Source organism: Mesoplodon bidens, assembly GCF_964165515.1.
Source record: "Mesoplodon bidens genome assembly, chromosome: 14".
Taxonomy (NCBI): domain Eukaryota; kingdom Metazoa; phylum Chordata; class Mammalia; order Artiodactyla; family Ziphiidae; genus Mesoplodon; species Mesoplodon bidens.
Genome location: NC_138170.1, coordinates 10317843 through 10339044, shown reverse-complemented (window position 1 = coordinate 10339044; position 21202 = coordinate 10317843). Strand labels below are relative to the sequence as shown.

Below are 21202 nucleotides of genomic sequence, written 5' to 3'. Positions count from 1 at the left end.
GTGCAGGCTCTAGAGCGCACACGGGTTCAGTTGCCCCGTGGCATGTGGGATCTTAGTGCCCCAACCAGGGATCAAATTCACGTCCCTTGCATTGGAAGGAGGATTCTTAACCACTGGACCACAAGGGAAGTCCCATATGAAGGTTGTTTTGATTTTATGGACCCTCTGGAAGGGTCTCAGGCTCACCAGGGGTCCCATACCACACTCTGAGAACCACTGAGTTGGTTATATTTCAGTTTCTCCGAGTTTTAGGGTAGACAAGTGGGTGATGAGCTTGAACCGCTACTGTTGCTACCTTGATCTCCCATCTATGGTGGCCACTTTGAGCCACAAAACATGCACACAGCCTGGAAAAGTACTCTGAGACATTTCTTAAGGGTCTTTGAATTGGCAGTGGGAGTCACTGCCATATGGCATGTTTTTGAACAAGGGAGTGATTTAAACTTCTGAGTTATTTTAGGAGAGTCCATTTTAAAGCAAAAGCAAAAAAAAAAAAAAAAAATCTTAAACCGCACTTGGAAGATGAGGATTAAGGACTTGGTTAAACGAGAGGTCAGCAAACTACAGAAATTAATTTTGGAGTTTGAAATCCTGAAGCTGGAGAAGTTGCTAATGATGTTCAGGCTCAAGGTATATACATGGCTGGAAGAGACTGAAAATGTTCACTGGCCTTGAAAGGTTTATGGCCAAGGTTTTTGAAAAGTCACCACCCAGCATGACAGCAGCGGGCAGGGATGAGATGGGGGGCAGGGGGACTGCAGTTCAATAATTAAAATTCCAAAAAAAATGGGAGACTGCTCTGGAGGCTGTTAAGTGATGGCGATATGCAATACAGAGTGTAATGTAATTACAAAAGTACCCTGAAAAGCACTGAACCTATATAAACATAAGTAATTATTTCATTTTAGATAATTTTCAAACCTATTTCTCTACTTTACAAATGGGATTTAGTAGCATTGTGTACCTCTAGGGAGAACACCATACTACAATAGAGTACCTAGTTAAGACTTGAAAGTACTTTGCAAACGCAAGAGACACACAAGTTATTTAGTTTCTACGATATATTGACGGTAAGATCATAATTAGTACTAATAGCATTGAATACGGTGTTCAGCATTTAACGTGTGTTACCTTGATTACAGACTCAGAGGAATACTTTGAACAGTGTTTCTGCACTGACCTCATCTTCCCATCCATTCCACAGATTGCGACCAAAATTATCTTTCTAAAATAAAAACTTGGTGAAGAAAGCGGTGTGGTTTAATATGGAAGGAGTAGAAGCTGTGGAACCCGAAGAATCAGGGTCTCTATTCCTGCTGTGCTGTTTATTAGTTTCGTGAACGACACATTCTGCACAAATATCTCCCCAGTGTTCTTTCACCCCGTCTCCCACAAGCAGGATGACTCCCGGAAGAAGGGCTGCCAAACGAACAGAACGCGCAAACCGAGACAACACCGTTGTTTACGTAACTTTGGGCAAATCCATTACTTTCTACGAAATATCCAGCTGACAGAAACAGCTGAGATGCTTTCTTGCTTGAATTCTCCGGAGTCACACCTACCCAGTTTCCGCGCGGACCAGAGCCCGAGTTCCAGTCGCACTGCTACCCCTCTCAATCACCCAGTAACCCGAGCTTGGGGTAACAGCCAAGAACCCCGAGCACGACCCGGAAGGAGAAATCGCCCTTTCCTCCTAAGCAGGGCCCACCCTCTCCCAGCGGCCCGGACAGCGAGAGGGAGCCGCGCGTGCGCAGTGGCGTTGGCTGCCCTTCCGGTACGCCCGGCGCGGAGAGGCGGCACGGACGCAAGCACGCACGGACGCAAGGTTTCCCCTACTTGCGCCGCCGCCCTAGCTCTCACTTACACCTGCAGCGCGGTCAGCCCCGCAGAGATGCTGCGAGCCTGTCAGTTATCCGGCGTGACCTCCACCGCCCAGGTGAGGACGCGGGCGCCGGGAGACAGCGCGTGGTGAAACTGATTCCCGGCAACCGGCGGAAAATAAGGGAGGCTTTGGCTCTGCCTAGGCCCGGGGACAGAGGCGTGTCTCAGGGCCGCCCTTATCGCGAGAGTCCCGGGTGACCCCTTGAGGCAGTTAATTCGTTAGTTCGATGGACTGGGATGACTTGAGGGTTATTGCTGAATAGGGATGGGGCGTGGAGAAGAGAAGGTGGCGGGGAGGCGGGCGTAGGACGGGAGGCACGGCTTCGGGGACATGCCATCCAATCAGCCCCGTGCTGACCCAGTCTAGGACCAATTGAGGCTGCTGGCGCCCGGGTCGCCGGTGGGGCGCTTGATAGGTTTCGCGCAGCCAGTGGTTGAAGGTCGACGGGGGAAAACTGCAGTTCCCAGCAGGACATGCATAGCCTTGGCTTGTTGCATCTTAATAAGGAGGTGCCTGGACTGCTAGAGTCCGCGTTTAAGGGGGTCAAGGTTGTAATTAATAAGGAGGGGCTGCCTTTCTTTTCGTAGCGGAGAACACTTCTTGAGCTGTTCTTACTCTGAACAAAAACGAAAGATTGTAATTTATGGAGCTAGCACACCTGGTACTCGAGGAAGGTTAGGCTTCATGACCTTGTGCTCATTTCTGAGATTAGCCTGAGGATCTGTGTCTTTAGGTGCTGGGACAACTTGGGCAGACATTCAAGGAGCCCAGACACCCAGTTATTTTTATTTCTGCATAATTATCAAAGGAATTTTCTGAAATTAAAAATAAAAAAGGAAACCTCTTCCCATTGCTCTCAATTTAAAGAAAATTGGTATTTTGGCAAAATGTGGTATTTGCAAAACAGGTACTGTGACTCAAGCAATTGAGCAAAATCCCTGGACACAGTGAGTTAGAAATAAAAGTCAAGCTTTTTTTTTTTTTTTTCAAGTTTGCTTATCTTCCCTTTAGTTTCCAGGGTAGGAGAAGCAGCCTCTTCTGTAGGGAAGTGTGGGGTGGTGTTAGTTTTCTATTGCTTTATAACAGGTGCCACAGATTAAGTAGCTTAAAACAACACATTTATTATCTTACTGTTTCTGGACATGAATGGTGGGGGTTCTCTGCTCGCTGTCACACAAGGATACAAAGTGTTTTCCCTGCTGTGGTGCTCATTTGGAGCTTCTCTTCTAAGCACCTTCAGTTTGTTGGCAGAATTCAGTCCCTTGCAGCTGGAGGGCTGAAGTCCCTGTTTTCTTGCTAGCTCTCACCTCACCCTTCCTGGGGGCCGTCTGAAGGTCCTTGCTGCAAGGTCCTCAGAGGCAGTTTGTAACACAGATGTTTACTTTCTTGCAGGCTACCAGGAGCTTGTCTCTCAGACTTCAAAATCTCTCTTAACTTCCCTGTTTCTGATCTCCAGACCCAGATTTAAACGGCTTATGTGCTTAGGCCAGGCCCACCTGGGTAACTCCCTTTTGATTAGTTCAAGTCAACTGATGAGAAACCTGATTACATCTGCAAAATCCCTTTTGCCATACGACTCTAATCATGGGCTTAACGGCAGGGGGCAGAGATCGTGGAAGCCGACTTAGAATCTGGCCTATCATACTGCACAAGTGGGGCTAGGAGGTTGGAGGAAGCGTAACTGCCTTTCAGGGCAGAACTGGTGAAGCCAGTGGAGCCCTCCTTTCAGGCCCAGGCTTGTTACATCATGGTTGTTATTGATCTGTCTCTGTCTGCCCTGAAGTCCAAAATTACTTTTTCCTTCCTTGCCTTTATCAGAATATTTCCCACTTAATGGGATCCCAATTAGGAAATTAGGAGAAAACTGGTTAAAACTTCATATTAAAATATGAACCCTTTTTTAGCCTGCAACCAAGATTTCTTACCTTCCTAAAACTGCTATCTTGAAAAATTCATTGGTTTATTCTTCTTATCTCCTCATTCGTTCTATAGTATTTGCTCCTGTTGCATTGTGAAACTCTTTTTGCTCTTCTCATGTAGTATCTTGGGTACCATTTTACCCTTCATCTCTTTTATTTTCCCTTGTTGAGTCGACTGCTTCTTGTACCTTTAGTAACTCTAGTACCCCAATGAACTTTTCTCCTCTCCCTCTCCCCCTTTCCCTTTCCTTTTAAGACATTTTTTCAGAGCAGTTTTAGATTCACAGCAAACTGGAGGGCATTCCCCATATACCCTGTGCCTGAGGGATGCATAGCCTCCCCCTGTATTAACATCTGCCACCGGAGTGTTACATTTGTTACAACTGATGAACCTACATTGACATAATCACCCAACATCCATTGTTGACACCAGCGTTCACTTTTGATGTTGTACGTTCTGTGGATTAAGACACATGTATGATGATATGTATCCATCACTGTGGTATCAAATAGAGTATTTTCACTGTCCTAGAAATCCTCTGTGCTCCACCTGTTCATCACTTGGCTACCCCCACCTCCTGGCAACCACCAATCTCTTTACTGTCCCCAGAGTTTTGCTTTTTTCAGAACGTCATATAGATGGAATCATACAGAATGTAGCCTTTTCAGATTGGTTTCTTTCACTTAGTATATTTAAGGTTCCTCCATGTCTTTTCATGGCCTGATGGATCATTTCTTTTTAGTGCTGAATAATATTCCATTGTCTGGCTATACCACAGTTTATTTATCCATTCACCTACTGAAGGACATCTTGGTTGCCTCCAAGGTTTGGCAGTTAAGACTAAAGATGCAGTAAACTTTTCAGTGCAGGTCTTCACGTGGATGTACTTTTTCAGCTCCTTTGTGTAAATACCAGGGAGCACATATGCTGGATCATATGGTGAGAACATGTTTTGTTTTGTAAGAAACTGCCAGTCTATCTTCCAAAATGGCTGTACGATTTTGCATTCCCAACAGCAGTGAATGAGAGTTATTGTTGCTCCACACCCTCACCAGCATTTGGCTGTGGTCAGTGTTGGGGATTTTGGCCGTTCTAAGAGGCATGTACTGATACTGTCCCGTCTCTTTATATGCCCTCTTACTGGGATTACGTCCATTCTCAGGATTTTAATCGCTAAGCAGATGATTGTCTAGTCTCTGCTTTTGAACTTTGTACTCAAATTTCTAAATTCTTGTTTGATTTTGTCAAAATCCTTTCCACTCCATCACACCATCTTCTTTTTTTTTTTTTTTTTTTCCCCACGGTACGCGGGCCTCTCACTGTTGTGGCCTCTCCCGTTGCGGAGCACAGGCTCCGGACGCACAGGCCCAGCGGCCATGGCTCACGGGCCCAGCCGCTCCGCGGCATGTGGGATCTTCCCGGACCGGGGCACGAACCCGTGTCCCCTGCATCGGCAGGCGGACTCTCAACCACTGCGCCACCGGGGAGGCCCCACACCACACACCATCTTCTTAAATGTCTTCTGGCTTTTACTGTTGCCCTCCTAGAGTCAGTTCTTCACCTAGTTGTTAACAAAGGCCTTTAAAAGAGCATACAGACCATGTCATGCCCTCCCGTGGCATCCCGTCTCATCAGAGTAAAATCTAAACTCTTTAATGTGCCCACTGGGCCCTCCATGATCTGGCTCTTTGCATATCTTATTTTTCTACTCGGCCTCATTCTCTTCTCACTGCCTTTTCATTTGCTATTTACCCTGAAGTTCTCCCACACATCTTTGCTTAGCTCTCCCTCCCTTCAGATATTTTCTCAGCTATCACCTTCCCTTCAGAGAGGCCTTCCCTCTCTAAAACAGACCTCTGACCACTCTCTCCTTTGCACCACTCTGAACTTACCCTTACCCTACTTGGTTTTACTTTGTAGCTCCTACCACCACCTGACATACTGTGTATTTATTGTGTATTTTCCACATTAAAATGGAAGCTCCTCAAAGGGACTGTATCCATATCAGTACTCACAATAGTCCCAGCTCCTAATAGATGCTCAGTAAATAAAGATGTCTCATTTGTGACATGTTTGAATGAAAGAATGACATGTTTGAATGAAAGAATACATGTGTTCTGTGAATTTTTCTTAATTTCTGTAAGTGGATGTGACCTCCCTTAAACTTAAACCTCCATAGGTTTTAGAACCTCTCCAGAGAAACAGAACCGATAGGATGTGCATGTAGCTAGAAAGATTTACTATAAGGAGTTGGCCCATGCAGTTGTGGAGGCTGGCAGGCTTGATATGCACAGACCCAGAGGAGCTTGTGGTGCATTTTCAGTCTGAAGGCTGGCAAACTGGAGACCCAGGAGAGCCGATGGTGCAGTTGCAGTCTGAAGGCAGTCTGCCGGAGAATCCCCTCTTGGCTTGGGGAGACGGGTCTTTTTGTTCTATTCAGGTCTTCCATTGACTGGCTGAGGCCCACCCACATTATGGAAGGCAACCTGCTTTATTCATAGTTCACTGATTCAAATGTTAACTTCATCCAAAAACACCCTCCAAGTTGACATATAAAATTTACCATCACGGCTGGCATCTAGCTTATCCTCGGTGTCTGGACTTAATCATCCTTAAATTCCTTACATGTGGGTATTGAGCAGAAATGAATTGCTGGTTTCTTTCTTTCCCAGAAATGAGCTTCAGAGCTCTGATTCTTCCTCACTTTACTTCCCAGACCTAACACCATCTGTCTTCTTTTAGTCCCAGGACTGCATGGCCAGGCCCAGCCTTTTTTGAGGTGGGCATTGGGTTTGGAGGACCTGGGCTTTCAGCCTAGCCTGGCCCTCTCCCAGACTACAAATTTGGGAGTGGTCATCTGCATGTGCATTGATCTTATCTGCTTATAATTTTGAAAAAGAGAAAGAAACATTTTTGAGGATTGACTAAGCTAGCTTATTTAACTAAGACCAAGTTTGATAGCAGGGCTAGTTTAGGACTGAACTTGTGTGTGGACATTTTTAGCTGTCATCTTCTGGAATTCTTTCTTTTCATTAGGGTTATAAAACACTGTTACTCAATAATAGATGTAAGTAGTGAGGCACACGTGGTAGAAAGTAGTTTAGTATATGATGCAGCCTGTTTGCTTCTATGCATATTAGAATCTTTTTTTTTTAAATAAATTTATTGTTTAAATTTTTGGCTGTGTTGAGTCCTCATTGCTGCAGACAGGCTTTTCTCTACTTGTGGCGAGCGGGGGCTACTCTTCGTTGCAGTGCGTGGGCTTGTCATTGCAGTGGCTTCTCTTGTTACGGAGCACAGGCTCTAGGTGCTTGGGCTTCAGTATTTGTGGCACGTGGGCTCAGTAGTTGTGGCTCCGGGGCTTAATTACTCCGCGGCATGTGGGATCTTCCCGGCCAGGGCTGGAACCCATATCTCCTGCATTGGCAGGCAGATTCTTAACCCCTGCGCCACCAGGGAAGTCCAGAATCCTTTTTTATTATTCTTCATTTTCATTTCTCTGGACCAATTGCTTTCAAACCATTTTGAAATACATTTTACATCATAACTTAGAACAGAAGATTGAGAGTATATAGGTAATATATATTTTCACTCATGTATGCAGAGAAAAGTAGAGAAATATCACCTTGCTGCTTTTGCCACACTGATGAATATTTGCTATTTCCTTGTCATAACTGAAGAGCACTTTTTCTCCTATAGAACATGTTTTTACTGGGAAATAACACTGCTTTCATGTTGAACTTAATTGGATTTGTGTATGTGATATATTTTTAACCTTAATGCATGATTCCTATAAAATATTTTTAGTCAACTATAGAAAGAGTTGCTGGATATTAATCTGTAATTCAAATGTAGAACTTGCCATTAACTTCTGGATACCTTTTGTTTGTTTGTGTGGGAGGAATCCTTATGACAAATCTCAAAACCGAAATGTCAGTTACAGCAAACAGCCACATCTAGAAGGGAAACCTGCACCCTCCAGATAGGGTTCATATGAGGGGACTTGTATTATAGTCTCTGTTGCCAGGATTGTGGTTTCTTTTTATATGTTCACTTTAATTTGGAAGAGCTACGGAATCAGTGGTCTTTGCAAGAACATTATGTGGGAATTGTGTGTTTTAACTCGCTTTTTTGGGTTTTGTTTGTTAAAATCATGTTTCTATAGGTTGGAAGCAGCAATGCTAACCTTATAACATTTATTACAAGGCTATAGGTCAAGGCAAGTTGTTTTGAAACAGTGTTGTCTTTTCTACACTGTTGGTTATTATTAATAAAAAGGTATTCCAGAACTAAGAAGTGTCCAATATTTTGTGTGTTAAAGTTAGGACGTTTAGTTTATATAAATAAAGAGAGAGTTTAGTTTGGTGCTTAAGAAAGAGAGTTCTGAAGGTAGACCTTGGATTTGGCAGTGGTTTCTTACATGTGACACCAAAAGACACAAGGTAAATTGGATTTCACAAAATTAAAAAATGTTTTGGGGCTTCCCTGGTGGTGCAGTGGTTAAGAATCCACCTGCCAATGAAGAGCCAGAAAGTAGACAGTGGCTGACAGGAGCTGGGGAGAAGGGAAAATGGGGAGACTGCTTAGTTGGTACAGAAATTTACTTTTGGAGTGATGAACCTGTTCTGGAACTAGATAGCGGTGATGGTTGTACAGCATTGTGGATGTACTAAATGCCACTGAAATGTACACTTTAAAATGGAGAATTTTATAAGCGAATTTTACCACACAGAGAAAAAAACAAAGCAAAACACTTAACACCAGGCAGTTGCAGATGGCCTGATATATACAGAGCTAGACTTAAATATATATATATATATATATATATAATTAACGTAATATAAAATAATATCTAATAAACTTGAAGTAGCATCCATTAGCCAACAATGGGACAATTTGAGTTTTCAAAAGGATAACAACTGCAACTGGTGTAAGTTCATCCCAAGGGTTTAAATCCGTGAGTTCATAGAGGTCCTGTTGTGGTTTGCTAAGGCACCTTGAGCTGGGGGTAAAGGATTTATTGACTGCCTCCCTCACTTCTGGGGGCTTCCTGGCCTCAGCTGGGCATTTTGTGTCCCTCGTGAGGCTGTAAGTCAGGCCGTGGCTGGGGCTAGAGTCATCTCAAAGGCTTCCTCCCTCCCGTGTCCGGCAGTTGATACTGGCTGCAGCTGAGACCTCAGCTGGGACTGTTGGCTGGAACACCTACGTGTGTGTCTGGGTTTCCTCCCAGTTTGGCGGCTGTGTTCCAAGAGCCCGTGTGATGAGAGGCGGAGCCAGGCAGAAGCCGTGTCCCCGTTATGTCTCGGTCTCAGAAGTCACAGAGCCTCACCTTCACTGCCCTCTGTTAGTACATTAGTGACTGAGGCGTGCCCTTGTTCCAGGGAAGGGCTCAGTTTGCTGGAGGAGCAGCACGTTTCTGGAAGAGCATGTGTTACAGGAAATACTGCTGTAGTCAGTTTGGGGCAATACAGTCTGCCTTGTAGCCACAACAGCTTGCATTCCTCCCACATGTCAATGCATTCACAGCCTTCCTCGTAACCCTCCAAAACCTCATCCCATCACAGCGTCAGGCTTAGACTGACGGACCAGGATCTTGGCCATCAAATCAGATCCCTTTGCAGGTAAGACATCTTGAATGTGGTGTGTTGGGTACAGTTCCTTAAGTGCTTTTCCTTTCAGTCTAAAGACCTGTGAACTAAAGAGACCAGTTATCTGTTCCCCATATACCCTACGCACAATGTAGTGTGACACTCCCACCTAAAGAGGCACACAGTAGTCACTGTTCATAGCAGATGTCAAATCTGACTGGCACATGTTGCTGCTTGCTTAATTAGGACTTAGTCCTCCTGTTTGGGAATGTTTCTCCGTAGCTCTTCTTTTTTTTTGGCTGCACTGCGCGGCATGTGGGATCTTAGTTCCCCGAACCCGAGCCCCCTGCCGTGGAAGCGCTTAGTATTAACCACTGGACCGCCAGGGAAGTCCCTCTCCATAGCTCTTGGTTCTACCTTCGGGGCTTCAGGTTTCACCCTTTGAATCATCCTTCCTTTTCTTTTTTTTAAAATTAATTAATTAATTTTTGGCTGTGCTGGGTCTTGGTTGCTGCGCACAGACTTTCTCTAGTTGCTGTGAGCGGGGGCTACTCTTCACTGTGGTGCGCGGGCTTCTCATTGTGGCGGCTTCTCTTGTTGCGGAGCACGGGCTCTAGTTGCACGGGCTCAGTAGTTGCAGCACGTGGGCTCAGTAGTTGTGGCTCGCGGGCTCTAGAGCACAGGCTCAGTAGTTGTGGCACACGGGCTTAGTTGCTCCGCGGCATGTGGGATCTTCCCGGACCAGGGCTCAAGCCCATGTCTCCTGCACTGGCAGGCAGATTCTTAACAACTGCGCTACCAGGGAAGCCCCATCCTTCCTTTTCCAGATATGCTGCCTGTTGGCAGCTGAATCGTTTTCTCAGACTGCTTTCTGTCTGTAGAAGTTCTAGAGGCCCCAAACCTCTATTTGTTTTATACTCTTCACCTTTAAATCCAGGCCGGCCTGTTTTTCATCTTAATGACTTTGTGGGTTCCTTGTGGGTCTTACTGGGGTGTTCTCCATTAGACAAGAGCCACACCCACAAATCTGATCAGAATAAGCTCTTCTCCAATTTTGGGCTCCCTGTGAGGCTGCTGTGGTCTCAAACCCCTAAGATTCTCAGTTGCCCTGTTGTTTAATAAAAAGAATATGGGATGCATACTCTTAAGATCCTTAGTGGGCCTTTTCTCAGTATAAAGAGTTCTGTGAGGAGCACCTCCTGAGATCTTTCTGAGGTCTTAAAGGATCGTTGCTAACTGGAGAGGCTGAGAACGAGATACAGTCTTATTTTGTAACCCACCAAGTACTGGCTCCTTTATATTTCCTTCAAATTTTGCTTGAACGCTAAACAGTTGTTTTTGGTTTGTTTGTGTTTCAGAAGCTCGGCTTTATCCTTATACTCTGCTAAAAGGAAGCAGTTGGCACTTCTGAACGTTCTGCTTAGTACTGTCTTTAGCTAAATCCATCAGTTCATTAGGTATAGCTATACCTAATTTTCTATTTTCCATGTCTTACCACGGGTGACAATTTTGATAAACTTCTGCCACTACATACAAAGATCCCTTTTTCCTCCAGGTTCCAAAAATATTTTTCTCACTTTTCTTAAGCCCTCACCAAAACAGCTTCTATGAAGGCCATTAGGCTTCTGCTAAGAGTCTCCTCAAGGCCCTTCCAACTTTCACTCCCCACCCCCCAGTCCCAAAGTCATTAACACGTGCTTTATGTTTTATAGTAGCACCCTATTTCCAGGTACAAGCATCTGTTTGGTTATAGCTGTAAAACAGATCACCCCAAACCTAGTCTTTATTTATTCTTTTAAGGTAAATAATATTTATTATTATACAGATAAAAATTGTATTGTATATACTTATAAGGAAATAACATATAAGTAAATATCTTTCATTTCTGAGGAGGTTCCATTAGGAGGTTCTTGGGGTCTCATGAGCTTACAGGGTTCTGGGGAAGTGGCAAGGTTCTGTAAAAGCATGTGGGATGTGAAATATGGCAGTTTTTGGAAAATACAATCTGTCGCAATTGATAAATGAAAACCAAAAGACCGCACAGTTGTTCATCATCAGAGGATAACTGGATAAAAGGATAAAAAGAATCAACCATTTACCCTCCTTTCTTCTGTGAACTGTACTACTGAGTAATCAAATTGTAGACGAGGGGAAGCATCTCTTTATAAAATACGTCAAATTATAAATGAAAAATAGAATTAGAGACCACTTTTTGCAACTTCCAATAAATTAATGGATCTAGACATTGTACATAAGCACAATTGATAACAGCACAAAAAGAGAGGCAAGCAGACGTTGTGTACCTCCCAGTGAAAGAAAACACCACCCCCTAAAGTCTTGCCAAAGAGAGTAAACCTGAGTCTGATCAAGTGTCTGGTTCCAGCTCCAGCTTGCAGGAAATACAGAGGACAGGAACGCGTTAAATTGAACCTTGAACAAAATCCAGTCTGTGGAAAATTCTGCCGGTTGAACAAGCAGATTTCTTCAACAGAATAATTACTGGAGGGAACACCTATAGAGTAAAAGACCTACGGATTAATAGACTTAGAAGATATCCATATTTTTTTAATAGGCAAGACTAAACTTTGTATCTAGGGATTCATACTTGGGTGATAAAACCATAAAAAACTTAAATATTTTGACTCTTAAAGCTCTGTTTGGAATATGAAAGGCAACATAGACTATGACGGTAGCCTAATGAATAGGATACTTAAATTTTTAAACCAGGAGCCACTATTTCAGATAAAAAACTGTTTATTTGCGTCAGGATACAATCAATTTTCTTTTTTTGTACAGAAGTATGAAACTTTTTTTAAATTAATTTTTCGGCTACGTTGGGTCTTCATTGCTGTGTGTGGGCTTTCTCTAGCTGCGGCGAGTGGAGGCTACTCTTTGTTATGGTGCGCAGGCTTCTCATTGCGGTGCCTTCTCGTTGCGGAGCGTGGGCTCTAGGTTTGCGGGCTTCAGTAGTTGCAGTGCGTGGGGTCAGTAGTTGTGGCTCGCGGGCTCTAGAGCACAGGCTCAGTAGTTGTGGCGCATGGACTTAGTTGCTCCGCGGCATGTGGGATCTTTCTGGACCAGGGATCAAACCCATGTCCCCTGCATCGGCAGGTGGATTCTTAACCCCTGCACCACCAGGGAAGTCCCAAGTGTTAAACCTTTTATTGCTACTATTTTTTGGTCATAAAAGATACATTTTTTCACGTTTTATCCCTTCTTAAATCAGGGTGCATATTACAGTTGGTGCATTTTACAGTTGTTTAATTCAAAGCTCAGCTTTCAAAAACAAAAACAAAAGCAAGAATATCCAGAAAAATTCTGAAAAAGAATAGTACTAGAAGAGAGGACTGGCTCTACCAGGTTAAAACCTAATTCTAACATGCAGTAGTTAAAACATTGTGGTGTTAGTCTGTGAATAGAAGTGTGTGAATAGGTGGAACAGTGGAACAAATTAGGAAATCTAAATGCATCAAGGAATTGAGTATATTTTAAGGTGGCATTTCAAATTGTTGGGGAAAAAATGGATTATTCAGTCTACAATTTAGGGACAACTGAATAGACATTTAGGAAAAAATAAAGTTGAATCCATGCCATATACTTCACACTGGATTCAAAGATTTAAATATAAAAAAGATGAAGCCATGAGAGTAAAACCATGGAAGACTTATTTTATCATCGGAGGGTGGCTTTCTAAGAATAGGAGAAAACCTGGAAATCATAAAAGATGGACACTTTTGGCTATAAAAGTATCACAAACTGGATAAAACCATTTGCAAGTAGCAGGGACATGGCTAATTTTTCTTCATATGTGAAGAACACTTAGAACATAAAGATAATAAATCTTATTTAAAAGTGGTCAAAGGATACACTCTGATAGTTCATAGAAAAGGAAGTAAAATAGATAATAAATATATTAAAAGATGCACAGTCATAACAAAAGAAACTGTGATTAAAACTGCACTGCAAGGCTGTTGGAGAGGCTATGGGAACCCCCATCCCCTGCACTGGCTGGCGGACTCTTAACCACTGTGCCACTAGGGATGCCCCTAATACAGCAAAATTTACAGTAAATTTTTCAGATTTTACTTTTAGGAATACTTTTAGAAATTGACCCCAAATGATGTATGTTTCTCATTGTTTATTATAATAAAAGTTTAAACAAAACCTCAGTCACCATCAAAAAGAGGCTGGTTAAATATATTAAGTGACAACTGTTGGAGGTCAGAGAGAATGAAATGTACCCACCAAACTGAGAGCGTCTTGAGACCAAAACACAAGGCAGGCAGCTCCACATAATCAACAGATGAGTTTATTATAGGGTAACTTACAGGGTGGGATCCGGCAGGCAATGATCCAGAAGTGTTCACAGCTGCACTCCACATGTCTGAGGGGCTATTGGGACGATTTTATAGTTAACCTAGAGAGTACAGGGGTATGTGCTTGGGAACAGGACGTGCATTCCTAAGTCAAGATGATTGAGTGGGTAACTGGTCTCATGGGTAGGGGAATATGTCAGCAAAGGTCTTCAATGTTTGGGGACTAACAGAGCATAGAGGCCCCCTGGTCCTAATGATTATGAAACAATATCTGATAACTACAAAGCCTTTGATGACAGAGAAGCGATTTACCACACAGTACCATCCTGGGCAGGGTCTGTGGAAGGACAGGAGGAACTGTGTGGGCCTAAGATGGCATCAGTTATGCTAACAGCCGTACAACCAACCATACAGTGGAGTACTGAATCACTCACATCCAGTAGGAAGGTTTTCATGTGCTGATATAGAATGAGCTCAAGTGTATATTGTTGAGTGAACTTTAGTACAGGACTGGGTGTATGTTATGGTATCATTTGTGTAAAGGGGGCATGCCCGGAATTCTCCATCACAAAATATCTGAATATATCAGAAACAGCGCTGGTTCCTATGGAGAGGGAATCTAAGTGGCTGGAAGACAGAGCATGAGGGAGACTTCACTCCGTATGTAATGAAACATTTTGAATTTTGATTTTGAATTTCAGATTTTAAATTTACTTAATGTTAGGAACTATAAACTTAAAATCACATCAAATATATCTGTCAAAGGGAGGGAAGAGGGGCAAGGTAAAAGTAGAAGATGGATAAAGGAGCAGGTTAAAAAATATATATTGCTGTGAATTAGGGTGTTCTCAAACTCTAGTGTTGAATTTGGCTCTATTAACACAGAATCAAGTCTCCATTATTATGTTTGCTGCTTGACATTCCAGTTAGCTAATTATCCACCGTTAACAGTGCCTTAATTTTTGACTCGAATACCTTTTTATACCCATTGAGGTAAAAAAAAAGCTTTCTTAAACAAAACACAACTTTAATGGTTTCCTAGTATTTCATCTCTAAGTGAACAAAATGGAGTTGTTGATATATGAAAGTAGATGCAATTCTGTTTGAAATGTCATGCTACCTGCTTTATAGAACAGTAGGAAAACACCCTTTTCTTGTAATTTCAGTTGAGAATTCTACACTAAAGGTAATAATTGAAATACTTTTAAAATGCCAATTATAGCTGCTTTACACATTGTAGAACATAGTTTTTCCTCCCCCAAATGTATTAATATGTTAATATGATGTTTACCTCTAGGCTTTGGCAAATAGAATGTAAATGCAACTATAATTCTAGAGTAATTTCATGTGCTCTCTGATCATGTGATATATTTTCTTACAATTTAAGATACTTTTAAAAGGAAGTTTGTGTTTTTCTGTTACTCCTTAGATGCAGTTTCATCAAGGAACCTAGAGAAAGCATTTTTTTCCCCCTTGCTGCTCTTTGATTTCCTACTTGGTATAAAGAAAGATTTTATTTCTGGATACAATAAGTTTGAAATTTGAAATTGATAGCTATGAATGACGTTAAGTTTATCAAAACCCTCCCCAAATAGTATTTAGATGCCCATTTATTTGTTTTATTTAAGGGATCTACATTTTGTTAAGAAACATTTGATGTTATGTGCTTTACTTTGATTAAAACAAATCACACAGCATTGTCTTGATCGTTTGCTTTTGTGTAAAGGTAGACAACTTATATGGAGATAGTATTTACATGAACATTTATGACATTAGTAAAATTAGTTCTTTTTCTTAAAACTACTGACTTTTAGTCTAATTATACATTAGGAGAAACCAAAATGAACTTTTAGATTTAGATGAATGCCTATTGGAATTGACTAGTTACATAATCACTGTAGAGATGGGAAACTTGGTTTTCTGGGTAGATTAAGCTAAGGTTGGATCTCTGCCCTGAGTGGATTCGTATGTATCTTATAGTGCAGTGTTGTTTGCTAGACTCTGTAGGTGATTTTTCAGATGTCTGCGTTTACAGAGTGAAAATAGATATTTTATACTTTGTTTTGTTTTTTCTTGCCAATTAAGAAAACATGGTGCTTCCCTGGTGGCGCAGTGGTTAAAAACCTGCCTGCTGGGCTTCCCTGGTGGCGCAGTGGTTGAGAGTCCGCCTGCCGATGCAGGGGACACGGGTTCGTGCCCCGGTCTGGGAAGATCCCACATGCCGCGGAGCGGCTAGGCCCGTGAGCCATGCCTGTGCGTCCGGAGCCTGTGCTCCGCAGGGGGAGAGGCCACAACAGTGAGAGGCCCACGTACCAAAAAAAAAAAAAAAAAAAAAAAAAAAAAAACCTGCCTGCCTGCCAACGCAGGGGACACGGGTTCAAGCCCTGGTCTGGGAAGATCCCACATGCCGCGGAGCAACTAAGCCCGTGCACCACAACTACTGATCCTGCGCTCTAGAGCCTGCGTGCCACAACTACTGAAGCCTGTGTGCCTAGAGCCCGTGCTCCGCAACAAGAGAAGCCACCACAATGAAGAGTAGCCCCCGCTCGCCGCAGCTAGAGAAAGCCTGCACGCAGCAACGAAGACCCAATGCGGCCAAAAATAAATAAATAAAATAAATAAATTTATAAAAAAGAAAACATGGCAAATTGTCTCTAAGAAATAATTAGCATACATAACATTAAAAGTGCTAATTGGCACCCCAGTGTTATAGCAGCAGTATTTACAATAGCCAAGAGATGGAAGCAACCTAAGTGTCCATCAACAGATGAGCGGATGAAGAAGGTGTGTGTGTGTGTGTGTGTGTGTGTGTAAAATGGAATACTACTCAGCCATAAACAAGAATGAAATTTTGCCACTTGAGCAACACGGATGGACTCGGAGGGCATTATGCTAAGTGAAATAAATTAGACAAAGACAAGTACTGTATGAAATCAGTTATACGTGGAATCTAAAAAATACAACAAACTAGTGAATATAACAGAAACAGACTCACAGATACAGAGAACAAATCAGTGCTTATCAGTGGGGAGAGGGAAGTGGGGAGAGGCAAGACAGGGGTAGGGGATTAAGAGATACAAACTGCCATTTGTAAAATAAATAAGCTACAAGGATATATTGTACAACACAGGAAGTATAGCCAGTATTTTATAATAACTATAAATAGAATATAACCTTTAGGGCTTCCCTGGTGGCGCGGTGGTTGAGAGTCCGCCTGCCGATACAGGGGACACGGGTTCGTGCCCCGGTCCGGGAGGATCCCACATGCCGCGGAGCGGCTGGGCCCGTGAGCCATGGCCGCTGAGCCTGCGTGTCTGGAACCTGTGCTCCGCAACGGGAGAGGCCATGGCAGTGAGAGGCCCACATACCGCAAAAAAAAAAAAAAGAATATAACCTTTAAAAATTGTGAATCACTATGTTGTACACCTGAAACTTATACCGTACATCAACTATACCTCAATTTAAAAAAATGCTAATTGATCATGGTCTCATAGTCCCTTTTTTTTTGAAATCTTAAAAGTAGTTTTATATGAGCCTTGGGGCGTAGGAAGCATCACTGTTTTTAAGGGTTTGTAAATATGTTTCATGGTAAGGTAAGTTGGTTTCTGAAAGTAAAATAAATTTTTGTTTAATGAAGACGTTTGTATTTGTAATAAAAGTACCACTACTGAGTTCCCAACCCTGAAGTCTTCCCAGATTCTTGTAACTCTATTGGTTGTGGTGTTTTCTCCTTCTTCTTTAGAGTTGTCTTTGTGGGAAGTTTGTACTCCGTCCATTGCGACCATGCCGTAGATACTCCACTCCAGGCAGTTCTCGGTATGTAGCATGTCTCCCTGTAAATAAATAGGCTTTTAACTGTATGCTGAGGGGCGTGTGTGTGTGTTCGTTCTCTGGATATGAGAACATCTACTTAAAATCTTTTTTTTTTAAGGGGTACAAACACTGGAGCTTTGCCATAATATCTTTGGAGCATTATTTATTTGTAGGCGAAAATTTGTTATGGTGCTCCTCTTGGTTCTTTGGTGACTGGATGGCATCCAAGGTAGACCCCCCACCCCTTTATAGCAAATAGATATACATCCAGAACTCAGCACGTTGGAACTTAAAAAGTATTTGTTCTACTTGACATTTGTTTTATTGTATTTACGGAAATGTTTAAGGGAGAGGACTGTTGAAAATTAGTGATACTTGTTTTTTGGGTTCAAAGGAAACTTCATGATTGTGAACATGCCAAGGTTTGTTTTTTTTTTTTTTTTTTTTTTTTTGATGAGGACCATTTTTTTTTTTTTTTTTTTTTTTTTCTTTTTGCGGTATGCGGGCCTCTCACTGTTGTGGCCTCTCCCGCTGCGGAGCACAGGCTCCGGACGCGCAGGCCCAGAGGCCATGGCTCACGCGCCCAGCCGCTCCGCGGCATATGGGATCCTCCCAGACCGGGGCACGAACCCGTATCCCCTGCATCGGCAGGCGGACTCCCAACCACTGCGCCACCAGGGAGGCCCGATGAGGACCATTTTTAAAGTCTAGGAGGCATGTGGGATCTTAGCTCCCTGACCAGGGATCAAACCTGCACTCTCTGCATTGGAAGGCGGACTCTTAACCACTGGGCCGCCAGGGAAGTCCCTGAACATGCTAAGTTTTAGGTGTTAAAGGGCAAATTGCTTCATTCTTCCTATCCTAGATATTACTGTGTTAAAAAATTATCCATAAAGAAATATTATTTTTGTTGTGAACATATTAAAAAACAAATCAGGGAAAGGTGATGTGCAGCTGTGGTGATAAACTGGGCTGCTGTGATCTGAATCAGTGGTAGAGAAATAGAGGCTTGAGGTCTTTGAGACTCTTACATTAGGAGAGCCAAAAAATAAAAATGTGTTTCCTATTTCTTTCACTTAGGTTGTCTCCTAGCAAAATTGCTGGAGCTGGCATCTTGTTTGTTGGTGGCGGTATTGGTGGCACTATCCTGTATGCCAAATGGGATTCCCATTTCCGGAAAAATGTAGAGAAAACCATACCTTACTCAGACAAACTCTTTGAGATGGTTCTTGGTTCCCCACCGTATACTGTTCCATTGCCAAAGAAGCCGGTAAGAGTTTTAAGCACAATTTCAGTTTATCCTAGAGAATACTTTGAAAAGCACATTGTTTTCATCTTGAAAATATTTTGCCGGGTATATGTTTTCATTTTTTAAAAAATTGAAGTAATATTATGTAGAGCTGGATTTTTATCCCTTTGGGGTCCCATAAGTGCTCTCATTTAGTCCGCATCGTATAGAAAATAATTATGTGGCACACAAGGCTAAAGTGATAATATCTTAAAAATATACAAGCCCTCTGACCCAGCGCTCCCTCTTCTGGCAGCTATCCTGCAGACATCACACTCCAGTGCTTTTCAGTTGTCTGTGGACAAGAATGCTTAACAAAAATCAGGAAACAACTTGAATGTCCATAAGTAGGGGAGTAATTGACCAAATTATGGGATTTGCCACTCCATTAGGCTATACAATTAAATTAGGATGTTATTCAACTAAAAAGAATTTCTTGACCGGTAGCGAATGTCCGTAATATGTTGTTAAATGAAAAAAAGGTTACATGATAATTTGTATATTATAAAATTAACTATTTTAGTTTGTTTAAAGAAATGAAAAATTGTATATGTATGTGCCTGAGCTCATGGGTGGAAGGATAGATTTCAGGGCATTAGCAGTGGCTCCCTGAGAGTGCTGGAAGGAGCTGAAGGGGCGAACTAAAACAATGATGTATCTTGATGTGTGTTATTTTGCTTGTTGTATAGTGAGCATGCATTTCATGAGTTAAAAAATAACAAAATTTTAATAGTAAGAAAATGGATATGTTTCTGATTTCTGGTAGTGACGAAATTCAGAACCATTTCTATTATGTTTGAGTAGTCATCTTAGGGATATCTGAGTCCCATTGCCAAGTTCTGGCAAAAAGGGGGACAACATAGGTGGTAAATGAAAATATTTCTGTTATTCAGTAATTTTCTGTGGCACATCACCTGGCAGTCCTGTTAATGAGTGGTGCCTTAAACTTAAGGCAGGTGGTTATTGAGAAAGAGAAAAACAGGCATTACTCACAATTAGATCATATATCTTGGTGTGCACGTACGGGAATCTTGGAGATTAAAGAGAAAAAAGATGAATTTTCATTTTTACTCAGAGCCTTCTAAAACACCATTTGTTTTTAACTGAATTTATTTAGAAGACACCTTAACTGGATTTAGAATGCGAATGGAAATGGCCTTCTCAGTGTTGTATATATAAAAGGAATGGTGTTTAAAGGGAAGGTCATATATCATGTACTTTATTAGTTGCCCTAAGAGAAGTCTTTGTTACTATTAAAATATAGACTAGTCATTTGGAATGACATTTTTGGACTGCGTTTTTCTAGTATGATGGCTTCTCTTACTATGGTTAATAAAATACATTGTTTTGGCACATATATACAATGGAATATTACTCAGCCATAATAAGAAACGAAATTGAGTTATTTGTAGTGAGGTGGATGGACCTAGAGTCTGTCATACAGAGTGAAGTAAGTCAGAAAGAGAGAAACAAATACCATATGCTAACACATATATATATGGAATCTTAAAAAAAAAAAGGTTCTGAAGAACCTAGGGGCAGGACAGGAATAAAGACGCAGACGTAGAGAATGGACTTGAGAACCCGGGGAGGGGGAAGGGTATGCTGGGACAAAGTGAGAGAGTGGCATGGACATATATACACTACCAAACGTAAAACAGCTAGCTAGTGGGAAGCAGCTGCCTAGCACAGGGAGATCAGCTCGGTGCTTTGTGACCACCTAGAGGGGTGGGATAGGGAGGGTGGGAGGGAGACGCAAGAGGGAGGGGATATGGGGATATACGTATGCATATAGCTGATTCACTTTGTCATCTAGCGAAAACTAACACACCATTGTAAAGCAATTATACTCCAATAAAGAAGTTAAAAAAATTAAAAAATAAAATACATTGTTGTAAATTGTTGATACCTTTATGTTAAAAGCCTGAAAAACTTGACTTTTAAAATAATACAAGATACTTTGTGCTGCCTGTTTTTAAGAACGCTATCATATCTGAAATCTTAAATGTTTTTCATTTCCAAGATTCAGTCTGGTCCACTAAAAACCTCCAGTGTACCTGAGGCAATGAAAGAATCTAAACAGCCTGCTTCACAACTCCAAAAACAAAAGGGAGACACTTCAGCTTCAACAACAGGTACCTATATTTAGAATCATTCTTTTAAAATTATAGGTAAATGAATTGTTTTAATGTATTTGTACCCATGGTCAAGAGGGGGCCCGTCCCCATGAAAGACTCTTCCCTCACCTTGGGAAGGGAGTGTTCTCACCTGTCATCTTGGCTCTCATTTTTAGCGTTGAGTGGGATATGAAATTGGGCTTTATTATGAACAGCTACTAAGTAATGCTAACTAAAATTGTCTTGCCTGCAGCACACTTATTTTTCTGTTACTTTTT

General features: G+C 42.1%; 1 protein-coding gene across 4 annotated transcripts in view; it reads left to right on the top strand.

Moving 5' to 3' along the window:
• The first annotated feature begins 1766 nt into the window (after window positions 1-1766).
• IMMT (inner membrane mitochondrial protein) overlaps window positions 1767-21202 on the top strand; it is a 46252-nt gene continuing 26816 nt past the window's right edge. For 3 of the 4 annotated variants that reach the window (XM_081254353.1, XM_081254352.1, XM_081254351.1), the window contains exons 1-4: window positions 1769-1936; window positions 17449-17522; window positions 18600-18789; window positions 20831-20942. In XM_081254353.1, the coding sequence (XP_081110479.1) occupies window positions 1892-1936; window positions 17449-17522; window positions 18600-18789; window positions 20831-20942 (421 nt within the window). In that variant the 5' untranslated portion in view covers window positions 1769-1891. Of the gene's footprint in view, window positions 1937-17448; window positions 17523-18599; window positions 18790-20830; window positions 20943-21202 lie in introns of all 4 variants that reach the window. The other variant, XM_081254354.1, reaches the window with a different exon arrangement.